The sequence below is a fragment of the Phyllobates terribilis genome, unplaced genomic scaffold, assembly GCF_046119375.1.
Source record: "Phyllobates terribilis strain yellow unplaced genomic scaffold, ASM4611937v1 Scaffold_7__3_contigs__length_470593459, whole genome shotgun sequence".
Lineage (NCBI taxonomy): Eukaryota > Metazoa > Chordata > Amphibia > Anura > Dendrobatidae > Phyllobates > Phyllobates terribilis.
Genome location: NW_027362767.1, coordinates 433,302,677 through 433,318,974, shown reverse-complemented (window position 1 = coordinate 433,318,974; position 16,298 = coordinate 433,302,677). Strand labels below are relative to the sequence as shown.

Genomic DNA, 16,298 nt, shown 5'->3' with positions numbered 1-16,298 from the left:
AGCCGTGTATCTAATCCTATCCTGTATGATACTGTCTGCTGAGCCGTGTATCTAATCCTGTCCTGTGTGATACTGTCTGCTGAGCCGTGTATCTAATCCTATCCTGTGTGATACTGTCTGCAGAGCCGTGTATCTAATCCTATCCTGTGTGATACTGTCTGCTGAGCCGTGTATCTAATCCTATCCTGTGTGATACTGTCTGCTGAGCCGTGTATCTAATCCTATCCTGTGTGATACTGTCTGCAGAGCCGTGTATCTAATCCTATCCTGTGTGATACTGTCTGCTGAGCCGTGTATCTAATCCTATCCTGTGTGATACTGTCTGCTGAGCCGTGTATCTAATCTTCTCCTGTGTGATACTGCCAGCTGAGCCGTGTATCTAATCTTCTGTGTGATACTGTCTGCTGAGCCGTGTATCTAATCTTCTGTGTGATACTGTCTGCTGAGCCGCGTATCTAATCCTATCCTGTGTGATACTGTCTGCTGAGCCGTGTATCTAATCATCTCCTGTGTGATACTGTCTGCTGAGCCGTGTATCTAATCCTATCCTGTGTGATACTGTCTGCTGAGCCGTGTATCTAATCCTATCCTGTGTGATACTGTCTGCTGAGCCGCGTATCTAATCCTATCCTGTGTGATACTGTCTGCTGAGCCGTGTATCTAATCCTCTCCTGTGTGATACTGTCTGCTGAGCCGTGTATCTAATCCTATCCTGTGTGATACTGTCTGCTGAGCCGTGTATCTAATCCTCTCCTGTGTGATACTGTCTGCTGAGCCGCGTATCTAATCCTATCCTGTGTGATACTGTCTGCTGAGCCGCGTATCTAATCCTATCCTGTGTGATACTGTCTGCTGAGCCGTGTATCTAATCTTCTCCTGTGTGATACCATTTCCTTCTATAGTTCCGGAGTGACTGTCACTTTTGTGCCTCTTTCAGGGATAGAAGAAATCCGGCATCTTCTGGTCATTAGCGGAGAAGACGGAGGAAAGACAGAAACAGTGATGGAAACGATAGAAAACTATTTATTGTTACATATAATTTATATATTTCCAATATTTAAGCTCTGAGATATTTATGTTGAGGAGTGCTCATCAGTATCAGGTCATTGGGGGTCGCCCCCCTCCCCCGATCAGCTGTTTGCAACTGCTGTGGGCCCCCTGAACAGAATATACAGCTCAGTACACCGTGTAGTGGACATTCCCGGTACTGCAGCTCAGATCACATTCATTTCAATAGGAACTGAGCTGCAGTACTTGAGAACGGCCACTACCCAGAGTACGGCGCTGTTCTGTCTCTGTCCATCTGACCACTGGAGCGCCTGGAAGCCGCTGATCATGGTGGTGTCCGGTGTCAGACCCCCCACTGATCTGACACTAATCACCTATCCTAAGAAAAGGTCATAAATATGGAAGTGTTGTACAAGCTGTAAAATCTGCTGTATTGCTGATCGGCGCCTGTTTTCCTTAGTTTACACTCTAAGATACTGTAAATTAAGCTAAGTGCTCTCTTTAGCGGATTTTTATCCAAAATGTGGCTTAACCCCTTCAGGACCCAGCCTATTTTGACCCTAAAGACCTTGGCATTTTTGTCAATTCTGACCAGTGTCCCTTTACGAAGTAAAAACTCTGGAACACTTCAACGGATCCTAGCGATTCTGAGATTGTTTTTTCGTGACATATTGGGCTTCATGTTAGTATTAAATTTAGGTCGATACTATTTGCGTTTATTTGTGAAAAAATCAAAAATATGGGAAAAAATTTGAAAATTTTGCAATTTTCAAATTTTGATTTTTTTTTTTTCTACTAAACCAGAGAGTGATGTGACACAAAATAGTTAATAAATAACATTTCCCACATGTCTACTTTACATCAGCACAATTTTGGAAAAAAAAAATGTTGGTAGGAAGTTTGAAGGGTTCAAAGTTCATCAGCAATTTATCTTTTTTCCAGCAAAATTTACAAAACCATTTTTTTAGTTACCACATCACATTTGAAGTCACTTTGAGGGGTCTTTATGACAGAAAACACCCAAAAGTGACACCATTCCAAAAACTGCACCCCTCAAGGTGCTCAAAACTACATTCAAGAAGATTATTAACCCTTCAGGTGCATCACAGGAACTAAAGCCACATGGAAGAAAAAAATGAACATTTTTATTTTTCTAACAAAAATTTTCTTTTAGCCTAAATTTTTTAATTTTCACATGGGTAACAGGATAAAATGCATCCTAAAATTTGTTGGTCAATTTCTCCTGAGTACACTGATACCTCATATATGGTCATAAACCACTGTTTGGGCACACGGCAGGGCTCAGAAGGGAAGGAGCGCCATTTTACTTTTTGAATGGAAAATTAGCTCCAAAAGTCAAATTGCGCTCCTTCTCTTCTGAGCCCTGCCATGTGCCCAAACAGTGGTTTATGACCACTTTAAAGCTCAGCTAGCAAACCGGAGGTTGCGGTATCTTCATGTGCCATAGCCACAGTCCACACACAATCACTGAAAAGGTGGCCATATAGGAGAAAGGGGACAGACAGGACGTCGCCCAACAAGGCCTGGGGCCACTGGCGCAGGGAGACGACCTGGGAAGGTACACAAGAAAGGGGGTCCTGTTCAAGTGCACCCAAGTTATCTGAGAGTTGGCTGGATCACTTCCCCGGAGGACACAGGACGACGTGGGCGGTTATAATTAGGCGGTTGTAACCTGGAGCATCTTGACAACTGTGAGTAAATACTTGAAGACTGCACCCTGCTGTGTCCTAGAATTATTGCTGCGCCACCTGCCTTGCACTACACCAGCAACATCAATCACCATATCCTGCCCTGGGGCCTAGCTCTGCCCGTGGAGAGCTGCACAATCTCTGCTGCGTCACCATAAGCCCCAGTGGATCTGCACTGCAGCGGCGGTCCCACATAGCCGCATACCACGGGTGGCGTCACAAACTTTATTCCCCAAACACTTTATTTCCCCAATTGACTTTTCATTGATTGACCCCCCCCCTGGGGCACGGACCGGGTCACAGCCACCATGACTACCCCAAAAAAGACCGGCCCGGCTATCGAATACCCCACGGCCCCAGGGGGCGCGTCAACTGCACTCAGTCTCGTCTTGTTTTAGAGGCCTCATAGATATCTCCAAAATAATTGGCGCCAACGGAGTCTCTAGAAATAACTCAATAGAACCAACAGGATGACGAATGCAGAGACCGCGACCAGCGGGGGTCACAGTAATCCGAGACCACCTTAGGAAATACTATTAAAGGGGCTGTCCTGTTAGAATAAAGGCTAATTCACATGATCATATAGAGGGAAATGTTCTGTATTATGTCCACAACTCCCGTCCCAACAACGTGTTTCGTGACCCCGAGCACCATATGTGCTGTTCAACTAAGCTGTGGCCATAATACAAACACGAAGATACAGTCCCGTGATTTAGCCTTCATGGTGAAAAGTGAAAAACAAGAAAGATGCTCCAAGCTTGACATATCGGCGCCGGTCGCGGCCCCTTCACTTCAGGCTTTATTTTGACGCAGGGGAGAAGTTTCCTCCCTTCTTGTGTGAAGGGTCCTGGCTAACGGACTCAGTTCGATAACTAGCCAGCCCCCTACCCTTTCTCTGTATCAGCCGTGATGGAGAAGGGGCTGCGTTAGTGAAATGGTGCAATCAGCCCCCTGTCAGTGCGTCACCGATACCGCGGGAAGCACTCGACTATGTGAGAAAGACAAGGCAGAAGAGGAGATTCCGAGGCCGATATCTTGAGATCAGGGCGACTTTGTAACTTAGTATATTAGTAACTTTTATCTTTTTTCACTCTGCGCACTTTTTTTCTAGCGGGATATCCCCTTAAATTATTTTCCTGCAACAATCCCCTTAATACATAAACTATGAGGCGACTGGTCGAGAACGAGTACAAGAATCGTGGGACATCGCAGTCAGTATCTCCTGGTTAAATCCATTATTAGAATCCGGCATCTTCTTCCTCTTTGATTTCCAGTTTTACGGTAATGTGATTGAAATCTTCTTGGTTTTCTGACATTTCAGTATCTTCTGGATTATTAGGCTTTTCAGGTCGATCTGAGCGTCCACAATTGTTCGTTTCACCGGCTGTGTGAGTTTTCTGGTGTTTGGTGAGAGCAGACCTCCTTGCGTAGCTCAGTCCACACACGGGGCACATGAACGGCTTTTCTCCTGTATGAAGTCTGACGTGTTCGACGAGCGACGATTTCCAGTTGAAGCTCTTGTCGCATTCAGAACAAGAGAACGGTTTCCCTACTTTGTGGACGGCCTGATGTTTCATCAGTGTGGAACAGTCTGTGAAGCCTTGGCCACATTCTGAGCAAGTGTACGGCTTCTCCTCGCTGTGAACACTTTTGTGTCTGTCTAAAAGGGATTTCTGACTAAAACTTTCCAGACTCTTGGGACATGAAAATGACTTCTCCTCAGTGTGTATTTTTCTATGGTTTCTGAGGGCCGAGTTGACATTGAAGCATTTTCCACACTCTGAACAGGAGTATGGTTCCTCCCCAGTGTGGCTTCTAACATGTTTGTCCAGACCCGATTTCTGAGAGAAGGACTTTCCACACTCAGAACACGAAAACTGACTGACGTCTTTGTGAACCTTCTCGTGCTCTGCAAGGCTCGAGTACTGAGTAAAAGTTTTGCCACACTCCGAACAGATAAATGGCTTTTCCTCGTCGTGCAGGACCTGGTGCCGCTCCATATGGGCTTTCGTTAGAAAGCACTTCTCACAATGAAGGCACGAAAATGGCTTCTCTCCGGAGTGAGTTTTCACATGCTGCTTCAGGTTGGACTTTCTACAAAAGCATTTCTCACACTCCGAACAGGAGAACGTCTTCCTTCCCGTGTGGGTTATGAGATGCCTGGTAAGATCTGACTTGGTGAAGAAGTTTTTACTGCACTCTCGGCAAGAAAATTGCTTAACTTTGTTGTGAACTCTCTCATGTTTCACAACTTGGCATTTCTGGCTAAAGCGTTTCTGACAGATAGGACATTCAAATGGTTTTTCTCCGGTGTGAGTCCTCAAGTGTTTGCTGAGGGCAGATTTCTGAGCAAAGCGTTTGTCGCATTCGGAGCAGGCATGTGATTTCACTCCTGTATGAACATGCTGGTGATTGCCAAGGTTTGACATGCTGCTAAAATGCTTCCCACAAATGGAGCAGGAATACGGCTTCTCCCCCGAGTGAGATCTTAGATGCTTCAGGAGTTCGGACTGGTAAGTAAAGACTTTCCCGCAATCTTTATAAGGGCAGGTCTTCTTATTGTGGACCCTTTGGTGCTGGGTCAGTGTCAATTCTCTCGTAAAGCACATTCCGCACTCGGCACAAGAAAAGCGAGCGTCCTCGCTGTGCACCGCCTGGTGCCGTATCAGATGCCTTTTGCGGCTAAACCTCTTGTCGCAGCCCGAGCACGCATACGGCTTCTCTCCCGTGTGTGTCCTTTGATGCTGCTCCAGATTAGATCGTTTATAGAAAGATTTCTCACATTCAGTGCAAGAAAAAAGTTTGTCGATTGAGTGAACTCGCTGGTGCTCCACCAGTGAAGACTTCCAACGAAAACTTTTTGTGCATTGTGAGCAAGAAAATGGCTTCTCACCGGTATGAATCCTCACGTGTTCCAAAAGGGACGACTTCCACCGAAACCGCCTTTGGCATTCAGAACATGAAAACGGCTTATTACTAGAGTGTAACAGTTTATGTTTCGCGTGGTCGACAGCAGATGAAGAACGAACGCCACACTCCCAACAAAAGAAGAACTTCTCCGAAGAATGGGTTATTTTATGCTTCTCCAGATGTGATTTCTGCCTGAAACACTTCCCGCACATAGAGCAGGTGTACGGCTTCTCCCCCGTATGGATCCGCAGGTGTTTAACAAGACCTGAACTGATGCTGAAGCTTTTTCCACATACGGTGCAAGCAAACGGTTTCTGCCCCCCGTGGATTCTCTCGTGTATGATCAGATCGGACCTCTGCATGAAAAGCTTTCCACACTCCAAGCAAGAAAAGGCCGTCTCTCCTCTGTGGATCCGACTGTGCAGGAAAAACGTTGAGTATTGTGTGAAACACTTTCCGCATTCTGGACATATCAGCGGCTTTCGGTCAGAGTGAGTGACCTGATGCCTCACAAGATGCGATTTTGTGCTGTAACTCTTTCGACATTCATGGCAAAAGTATGGCTTCACAACAGCGAGGGATTTCTGTTTTTTTTTAAGAGTGAACTTATTAGGAAAGGGCCTTTTGAGTTCAAAGAAAGGAAAAGATTGAATCCGCTTTTCTGTTTCCATGGGACCGGCAGGAGGCACTAACTTGTCCTTAGCATCGGGATTTTCCTTTGGTGCTGCAGACGGCGTACAGGGAGCCGGCTGCCATACAGGATCTTCATCTAAAAAAAATGGAAAAAAGAAGTAATTTCTGTGCATAGAAACACCACGCAACATTCATCAAAAAATGGAGAAAAATGCAGTTTTCTAATTCTGGAGCCCCTTCCAAATGCCCTTTTTAATGGGAACCTCTACAGGAAATGAACCACTGTGACAGCAAAATAGAGCGCTCCCCGGTGAGATGATTCCCTGTGGCATTTACTCTACTGCCACTTTGTAACCAAAGATGATGAACCTTACCTGGACGACTCTGCCCTATCGTGTGCGGCCATCGCTCCGGGACCCAGGGCTCCTCCCCGTTTTCGATCTTTGATATAATCTCGGGTTTTACAGTGACGTCACCTTGGTGATAGGAGACACAGAAGTGAATCTTTACATCAGATGTGATGGTGGAGGAAGATATCAGATATGGACCCTCTCTGCATTTCTGCTGTTTCCTATAAATTGCCACTTACAGGGGTCGTCCTATTAGAATCTCCCCTAGCCATGTGTGTTGGGCACATGGATTCCCTCCCAGCCGAGACCCTTCCATCTGCAAGCAGCGGCCACCGTGTCTTCTAGGCAAGAATATGCACCACATGGCGGCACATACGATCTGAAGCTGTAGCCGGATCCATGTGCGGTCACACAGGCTCCTGCGTGTGGTTATATTGCGCCTCAGGGCAAATGAAGCCCCGATGACCTACAAGATAAGGTGAGCAGGCGACCTACCTACAGAGAGGAGACAGCGGAAGTTTTCCATCATCACGTCCTTATACAATTCTTTCTCTTTCAGCTGCAGACATCGCCACTCCTCCTGCGAGAAGTACACTGCGACGTCTTCAAAGGTCGGCATCTGTGGGAGAAACGGAAACAAAGCTGATATGTGTATATAATGTGTGTGTGTGTGTGTGTGTTATTTTTTATATATATATATATATATATATATATATATATATATATATATATATATATATATATATATATATATATATATATATATATATATATATATATCTACTATATAATTGTCTTATCCCGTCTGTCTGTCTGTCCTGGAAATCCCGCGTCGCTCATTGGTCCGGCAGAGGCCAATCAGCGCCGCGGGATTTCTGAAAAAAGATGGCGGCCGTTAGCGGCTCATCTGGCGGACGGAGGTCAGCGGCGATGCAGCGGGGAGATGAGCGGCGCTAGCAGCACAACTACCCCGACCGGCGCCGCTGACCTCCATGCGGCTAACGTCGGAAGATCAGCGGCTTGGCCCGCTGATCTCCCGACAGCAAGTGTGAACGGAGGACCGGGGAGCGACGCCGCCGGTCGGGATGCTTCTGCTGCGAGCAGCCGCTCATCTCCCGGCTTCTCGCAGCAGAAGGAGCCGCACAGGCAGCGCCGCTCCCCGATCCTCACTAATACGGAGCTGCACAAGCAGCGCCGCTCCCGGGCCCACACTAATACGACGCTGATTGGTCGCGGCCGGCCACCGCTACCAATCAGCGAGATGGGCGGCAAATTTAAACGCCGCTCTGCTGATTAATCGCGGCCGGCCACCGCGACCAATCAGCGAGATTGGCGCTAAATTTAAACACCGCTCTGCTCATTGGTCCCGGCCGCGACCAATCAGCGAGATTGCCGGCAAATTTAAACAACGCTCTGCTGACTGGTCGATGTTATCGCCAAATTTAAACAAGCTCTCCGGTCCTCACTAACACAGTTCGCTGATTGGTCGCGGCCGCCACCCGTGACCAATCACCGATATTGCCGCCAAATTTAAACAACGTTCTGCTGATTGCGCCTGGTCGGCCGCATACATATTCTAGAATACCCGATGCGTTAGAATCGGGCCACCATCGTGTGTGTGTGTGTGTGTGTGTGTGTGTGTGTGTGTGTGTGTGTGTGTGTGTGTGTGTATATATATATATATATATATATATATATATATATATATATATATATATATATATATATATATATATATATATATATATATATATATATATAATTTTACTCCCTTTAATATATATATTTAAAAAAATAAAATCTGTTTGCTGTCAATGAATGCAAGCGAATGGTAAGCTCATCCTCATCCCAGGGTCCCGTCCTTCGCCCGTCATCAACATACCGGGGTCTAGACCTCACCATGTCACCCTCATCCCGGGCTCCAGTACTCCGCTCGTCATCCTAATCCCCGGGTCCAGACCTCCGCCCGTCACCCTCACCCCGGAGTCCCGTCCTCCGCCCTCATCCCAGGGTCCCGTCCTCCACCCGCTGCCCTCATCCCGGGGTCCCGTCCTCCGCCCTCATCCCAGGGTCCCGTCCTCTGCCCTCATCCCGTCCTCTGCCTTCAATCCGGGCTCCCGTCCTCCACCCGTCGCCCTCATTCCGGAGTCCCGTCCTCCACCCTCATCCCGTCCTCTGCCTTCAATCCGGGCTCCCGTCCTCCGCCCGTCGACCTCATCCCGGGGTCCCGTCCTCCACCTGTTGCTCTCATCCCGGGGTCCAAACCTCCGCCCGTCACCCTCATCCCAGGGTCCCGTCCCCCGCCCTCATCCTGGGGTCCCGTTCCCCGCCAGTCTCCCTCATCCCGGGATCCCGTCCCCCTCATCCCGGTGTCCCGTCCTCCGCCAGTCTCCTGCATCCCGGGGTCCCGTGCCCCGCCAGTCTCCCTCATCCCGGGATCCGGTCCCCCGCCCGTCGCCCTCATCCCGGGGTCCCGTCCTCCGCCAGTCTCCTGCATCCCGGGGTCTCGTCCTCCGCCCTAATCCCGGGGTCCCGTCTCCCTCATCTCGGGGTCCCGTCCTCTGCCCTCATCCCGGGGTCCCGTCCTCCGCCCGTCTCCCGCATCCCGGGATCCGGTCAGTCTTCCTCATCCCGGGAACCCGTCCTCCGCCCTAATCCCGGGCTCCCGTCCCCCGCCAGTCGCCCTCATCCCGGGGTACCGTCCTCTGCCCGTCGCCCTCATCCCGTCCTCCGCCCTCATCCCGGGGTCCCGTCCTCCGCCAGTCTCCCGCATCCCGGGGTCTCGTCCTCTGCCCTAATCCCGGGGTCCCGTCTCCCTCATCTCGGGGTCCCGTCCTCTGCCCTCATCCCGGGGTCCCGGGATCCGGTCAGTCTTCCTCATCCTGGGAACCCGTCCTCCGCCCTAATCCCGGGCTCCCATCCCCCGCCAGTCGCCCTCATCCCGGGGTACCGTCCTCTGCCCGTCGCCCTCATCCCGTCCTACGCCCGCATCCCGGGGTACCGGCCTCCGCCCGTCGCCCGGGATCCGGTCCCCCGCCAGTCGCCCTCATCCCGGGGTACCGTCTGCCCGTTGCCCTCATCCCGGGGTACCGTCTGCCCGTCGCCCTCATCCCGGGTGCAGGACACACTGCTCCGGTCTCAGCTGGGACACGGTGTACAGATCATTATTCCTTAAAATGATAAATGTGTTTATTTCTCTGCAGTTTTAGTAAAGTGAAATTGTGATCTGTCAGCGGGAGAGAGGGCGCCCTGTGTCCTGCGCCCGGGATCACAGCTCTCCATCCTGTACACTGCAGCAGAGGAGCGTGCTGTGAGATCAGTACACGCCGCACCTGGCAGGAGCCGCACCTGTGGATATGACCCTGTACACACCGCCCCCGTGTACTGTACAGCGCCGCGGAATACAGCGGCGATATACACAGAAGATACCAAACGCACGTCTGCCTGCAGCCGCAGAACTACAAGTCCCAGCAGTCACTCTGAGTCTATCCAGAGAACCGACTGGGAGTTGTAGTTCCCCACCAGGAGCAAAAGTAACGCGCCTCCTTCTCACCTGTACCAACCCCGGGAGCAGCGGCAGGACCTGCGGTGACGTCATAGTCACGTGACAAGTCACAAGTGTGGGAGGAGTCAGAGCTGTGTGTGTCACGTGCGCCGTGTGCAGCGGAGCCACAAACCCCCCCCCCCCCGAGCCCTTTACACTTTGCTCTATAGAGCGATTGTTGTAATTTCCTGCAGTCACCACTAGGCGGAAGGTTTATCATTCCTGAGCCGTAGTCACCCAGTTTCTATCTCCCCCTGGTGGTAGCTCAGTAGCTGCGCACCTTACCTGTAGATGCATCCAGTGGCCCCAGGTGACCTCTGTATATCAGAAGAGAATGTCCTAGGGGGCGCTATACTGGGGGACTGAACTAAGCTGCTTTTTGACACAGGAGCAGCGCAGGCCGCTCTGTATAGACTGTAACCCATTGGGTCTGTAGTTAATCACCTCCACCACGTACCTGCTGCAACCACCAAGTGCACCGTCAGCCACGTATCACCAGGTACTATGTATTGTGGATCCAATAGTCCGGAACGTCCAGTAATCCAGCGCCTCAGCCCTATCCAGATTATCAAATGTTTCTATAAATATGTGTAAGTATATTGTAATTATGTCTGTCCTTATGCAGAAGTAACAGTGCATTGTGTTGAACAAGCAGAGCCGCAGTGTAAAGCATGGAGGACAGAACTGTGGTCTGAGCCTTTAGTGAAACAAGAGATGAATTTCAGACCACCCCAGAGAACCATCGATTTGCTCTTCATAAACACATGACCGGCCTTATGTTCAATGTTCCTCCAACTTGTACCAGCCCCTGGTTCCCACACAATCTCCTCTCTATGTCCAAATCTGATGCATGGCCGCTATAGGGGGAGAAAACATGTCCGACATTCAGACCCCCATGTATGAGCCAGGTACAGTGCAGTAAAGAAGCCCAAACACATTACTACTGGCTGACATATCTCTCCCACACACAAGGCACAGCATGCCTTCTCACTGGGGAGCTCCTGTTACTTCTAGTAAGAGTTTTATCTCACCCCAGTGCTGGATTCACAGCCACCCTGCTCAGTACAGCTGTATATTGACCTATATGTTGCTGCTTTCTAATCAGTCTTTTATCTCACCCCAAAGTTGGATTCACAGCTACATTGGTCAGTACTGCTTTATAATGTCTTTCATGTCTTTGCATTCTAGCAAGTGTTTAGCTCACCCTTTTGTTTGATTCACAGCTACACTATTGAGTACTGCTGTATAATATCTTCCATGCTGCTGCATTCTAGTAAGAGTTTTATCTCATCCCAGTTCTGGGTTCACAGCTATACTGCTCAGTAATGCTGTGTAATGTCCTATGTGCTGCTACATTCTAGAGTTTTATCTCACCCTAGTGCTGGATTCACAGCTACACTGCTCAGTACTGCTGTGTAATATCCTCCATGCTGCTGCCGCTTCGATACATAAGCTACCTAGAGCCTGGAATCCCTCGTCTGTGGGTGCTGTGTATAGGAGACACCATAGTGGCTCGTCTTCACCCAGTAGCCCAGAGGAAACTGAACATTAGATCTGGAGGCTTCACCGAGGAAAACGTGACAAACATGGGACACAAGTCACATAATGGCCAGAAGCAGCGTTGTTCCTCCTGTACACACACGACAGCCGGTTCTGGTTCCGTTATCTCAGCCCAGTCTATATGACAAGTAATGAGACTGAGCAGGAAAGCTTTATGGAGACTCTTTTACTTCACCCCATCTGCTGTAATACGGGGGGTCCCAGGAACACCGGGCGGGGGAGGGTGCAGAAGTGACGTTTAGCTATAATGGGCGAGCAGAAAAATCTGGAAGAAACGCTGGTGATATAAATAATGTAAAAAAAATAATATATATAAAAATATACGCAGCTCAGCGGCTACAAGTCAAAGTAGTACGGAGAGTCCCTCTGACTCTGGGGTGACGGGTCGATCGAGGAGGAAGATGACGATGGAGAAGAATTTGGCTGTGGACCATTCATATATTCTGGCTCCTGAGATCTATGGTGGGCCGCTGGGTGAGTCTGAGGGGCTGGGGGTTTGTGTGATAGGTCGAGTGCTGGCATTGAGGGTGGGGGGGACGTTGGTCGCTGGTTTCTGTGTTTCCGGGTGGGTTTTAATGTGGGTTGTGGTGGGATCCGAGTGGAGTTGTTACTGTGCCGATGTGTGACCGGCGGCTCCATGAACCGCTTCACCACGTGCATCATGCTCAGCTGCATGTCGATTTTTCTCTCCTCGGGAACTTTTTTGACAAACGGCAGGAGGCTCCTCAGGAAGATCTCGTCCGAGTCGCTTTCCTCCTCGCTCTTCTCTTTCAGAGTGTTCATCACGTCCAGCAGGTGCGTCTCCCAGTCGCTCTCTGACGCTTTCGCAGCTTTTTTCCTGTTTCTTTTTGGTGCCGGGGGTGTAGGTGCTGGCGGCAGCGCTGGCGGAGGAGGCGTGGGGCTCGCTGATCGTTCTATGTCTATCGCCTGCAGAATGTCAACAGGTTCCTGGTTATTGCTGGTGGATGAGGGCGCAGCGCTGCCAGCAAAGGGGCTGAAGAGAGAAACAAACACAGTCATACACCAAAGGATGTACAATACGTCGTCCATTAAAGCCTCACCTATTATTTTACAGTTTTTAACTCTTTCTCATATTTGGACGCATTATATTGTATCCCTTAGTGCGTCTATTCATAATAAGACATAATGGTACAAACTGGTGATCGTACGTTACTGGCGGGACTGACAGCTGGACTCCTAAAGGAACAGATGAGATCAAAGCAACCTCCCATCCCGAAATAATACCAAATATAATGTCCTTCATGCTGCTGGTTTCTAGTAAGTGTTTTATCTCACCCCAGACTCTGCCTAGTGTTTGTGGGACAGATAGCAGCAGCATGGAAGGCATTATATAGCAGTATTGAGCAATGTAACTGTGCATCCAGATCCACAGTTACATTGCTCAATACTGCTATATAATGCCTTCCATGCTGCTGCTATTTGTCCCACAAACATTAGGCAGAGCATGCGTGTGCTTCCAGTACAGGTGCATATTATTCTCCATGCTGCTGCTTTCTAGTAAGTGTTTTATCTCATCCGAGACCTGGATGCACAGGTACTCTGCTCAGTACAGCTGTATAATATCCTCCAGGTTGATGCTCACTAGTAAGTGCTATATTTCACCTCTAATGTCTAAATAATATTTAAATAGATATAGTTAAGAATGTGGCAACTAAAAAAATAGTAAGACTGCAGCTTCTCAAAAGCCCAAAACAACTTTAAATATTGGTAAAAACCATTTCAGAATTATCACAACTTTACAGGACAGGGGATAACTTTCTGATCAGTGGTGCTCTAAAATGCTTTATCAGAATGAACCAGCAGCTGCACTCAGCTGTACAGGCGGCTGCGCTCGGCTGTACATGCGGCTGCGCTCGGCTGTACATGCGGCAGCGCTCGGCTATACCACTACCGACCAGGTGGGGGATGGGTGATAACTTTCAGTGTTGGGAATATCCCTGTAAGGTTACACTAAACAACTTCTGATATTGAGGCAGCCAGAGCAGAATTCACAGTTCTGCTGCGATTCCATCATTTCAGAGTCTGTGACTCCGTGTCTGACACAGACATATCCTTTGAATGCCAGTGTCACGCGCCGCCTCCATTCTCCACCCGAGGCCTCGACACGTCACAGCAGCCGCATTACTCGCTGTTCTTATACAAGGCGCCATACTCCATCTCCCCGGCTCTTCCCTTGGTGATTCACTGCTCCTCCAGGGTGTGGGCTCTCCTGATAGGACAATCCCTCTAAGTGGGGCAGTAACATTAGCAGCTCGTCTCCTCCGGGGTCCGGTCTCGTGCAGAACTTGTTGTTATTACAGACGTCCATTATGGGGAGAGAGAATTAGCAGATTTGTTCCCGGGGGCATTGCCGGGCAGGTAAGACTCCCTACACCAGAGGGTGGTCTCCATAAGAAGAGGTGGCACTCACTCTCTCAGCCTCATGGTGGGCTCTAGGAATAGCAGACCCTCGTAGTGCACGTACTTCCTCCTCCGGTGTGTCGGGAGCCCACTGCTCTCCAGCTTCTTCTGCAGGGTGAGCTCCCGCCTGAAGCAATCCTTCAGGGATCTCCACCGCGTCTGGATTTCTTTGGCTGTGGACAGTATGTAATAAAGATGAAAAGCTTAATAATGGAGGGCAGAGAAAGGGTTAAATGTAGAAATTACACCAGTTATTACACTCTGGAGGGGACATATTGATACCGATCTACCTGATCCTCTACACAGAAAGGAGGATCAGCACCTTCTCTCCGGCGCCGCCTTGTGGCCTCAAATCAAACCGAGCAAATAAAGTAACACAAAGTCAGAAGCGACCAATCAGATCCATCCATCCGGTGCTGACACATTACTGATTATATCAGGACTTTATACCCATGAGGCTCAATGTGTCACTTTCTGGCGCTGTGCACAGCAGGGGCCGCAGTTTCTGCATTATTGAAACAAGAATACTTTTTATAAGGCCGCTGTCCAACAGGAAAGGCCTATGGGTGTACTCTGTCTGGCACTGTATATGGGGACACAGACCTATGGGTGTACTCTGCCTGGCACTGTATATGGGGACACAGATCTATGAGTGTACTCTGCCTGGTACTGTGTATGGGTGCTCTCTGGCTGGCACTGTGTATGGGGACACTAAGGTCTATGGGTGTACTCTTCCTGGCACTGTGTATGGGGACACAGATCTATGGGTGTACTCTGCCTGGCACTGTATATGGGGACACAGATCTATGGGTGTACTCTGCCTAGCACTGTGTATGGGGACACTAAGGTCTATGGGTGTACTCTGCCTGGCACTGTGTATGGGGACACAGATCTATGGGTGTACTCTGCCTGGCACTGTGTATGGGGACACTAAGGTCTATGGGCTTACTGTATCTGGCACTGTGTATGGGGACACTAAGGTCTATGGGTTCACTCTGCTGGCACTGTGTATGGGGATACTAAGGTCTATGGGTGTACTCTGCCTGGCACTGTGTTTGGGGACACTAAGGTCTATTGGTGTACTCTGCCTGACACTGTGTATGGGGACACTAAGGTCTATTGGTGTACTCTGCCTGGCACTGTGTATGGGGACACTAAGGTCTATGTGTGTTCTCTGCCTGGCACTGTGTTTGGGGACACTAAGGTCTATTGGTGTACTCTGCCTGGCACTGTGTATGGGGACACTAAGGTCTATGTGTGTTCTCTGCCTGGCACTGTGTTTGGGGACACTAAGGTCTATTGGTGTACTCTGCCTGGCACTGTGTATGGGGACACTAAGGTCTATGTGTGTTCTCTGCCTGGCACTGTGTTTGGGGACACTAAGGTCTATTGGTGTACTCTGCCTGGCACTGTGTATGGGGACACTAAGGTCTATGTGTGTACTCTGCCTGGCACTGTCTATGAGTGTTCTCTCTGTTTGGCACAATATACGTTGATACTTGGGCTGGCCATGTTTTTATGGGTATACTTATGTCTAGCACTGTTTTGATGGCACTGTATATGGGTGTACCCTGGCACTGTGTATAGTTATACGTGGGCTGGCACTATGTATGATTATACCCTGGCTGGCACTGTATATGGGTTTACTCTGCCTGGCACTGTGTATAGTTATGCTCGGGCTGGCACTGTGTATGGGTGTACTCTCCTACTGGCACTGATTATGGGGAAAAATGGGCTGGCACTCTATGAGCAAAATAAAAATCATAACTTCGCAACTCTGCTATGAAGGCAATCCGCATCCGTATTCTCATTATCCAGATTCTTATTCTCAAGTTTTTTTTCACAATTTTGTTTCCAATATTTATAAAAGCACCATGAAATCAGGAATCACCTTTGAGATTTTTCTCTCTTTCGCTGCATAGATCCCAATCTGGAACGAGGACAGCGCAGATCTCGTCCCACGCCTTCTTCTTCTTGTAGCGGTCCGCGTAGGAAGGCACTTTGGGGTCATAGAGCTCAGGGCGATCGTGCACCATCTGAATCAGCAGATCGATGTCGATGACCATTTTGGAAGACATCCGGTGGACCCTGCCGTCTTTTTCTCTTCCTGGGGCGACTGTGACCTTGCAGCGCTGAGGTCCTGGGTATAAATCACATCAAGGA

General features: G+C 49.3%; 2 protein-coding genes across 4 annotated transcripts in view; both read right to left on the bottom strand.

Annotated features, from left to right (window-relative positions):
• Positions 1-3,886: 3,886 nt before the first annotated feature.
• Positions 3,887-11,747, bottom strand: LOC141155262 (uncharacterized). 2 transcript variants are annotated; one of them, XM_073642064.1, is made up of 4 exons: positions 10,612-11,747; positions 7,106-7,229; positions 6,635-6,736; positions 3,887-6,396 (listed from the first exon to the last, which is right to left on the bottom strand). In XM_073642064.1, exons 2-4 carry the CDS (start codon positions 7,227-7,229, stop codon positions 3,956-3,958), a joined length of 2,667 nt encoding a protein of 888 aa, XP_073498165.1. In that variant the 5' UTR covers positions 10,612-11,747; the 3' UTR covers positions 3,887-3,955. The 2 variants fall into 2 exon arrangements, with proteins under 2 accessions (XP_073498165.1, XP_073498164.1); XM_073642063.1 differs by lacking the exon at positions 10,612-11,747 and adding an exon at positions 10,164-10,248.
• A 118-nt stretch (positions 11,748-11,865) lies between these two features.
• LOC141155263 (uncharacterized) overlaps positions 11,866-16,298 on the bottom strand; it is a 32,197-nt gene continuing 27,764 nt past the window's right edge. The window contains exons 6-8 of one of the 2 annotated variants that reach the window (XM_073642067.1): positions 16,027-16,275; positions 14,146-14,308; positions 11,866-12,708 (exon numbers count right to left, since the gene is read on the bottom strand). In XM_073642067.1, coding sequence (XP_073498168.1) covers positions 12,051-12,708; positions 14,146-14,308; positions 16,027-16,275 — 1,070 coding nt within the window. In that variant the 3' untranslated portion in view covers positions 11,866-12,050. The remainder of the gene's footprint in view (positions 12,709-14,145; positions 14,309-16,026; positions 16,276-16,298) is intronic. The other variant, XM_073642068.1, reaches the window with a different exon arrangement.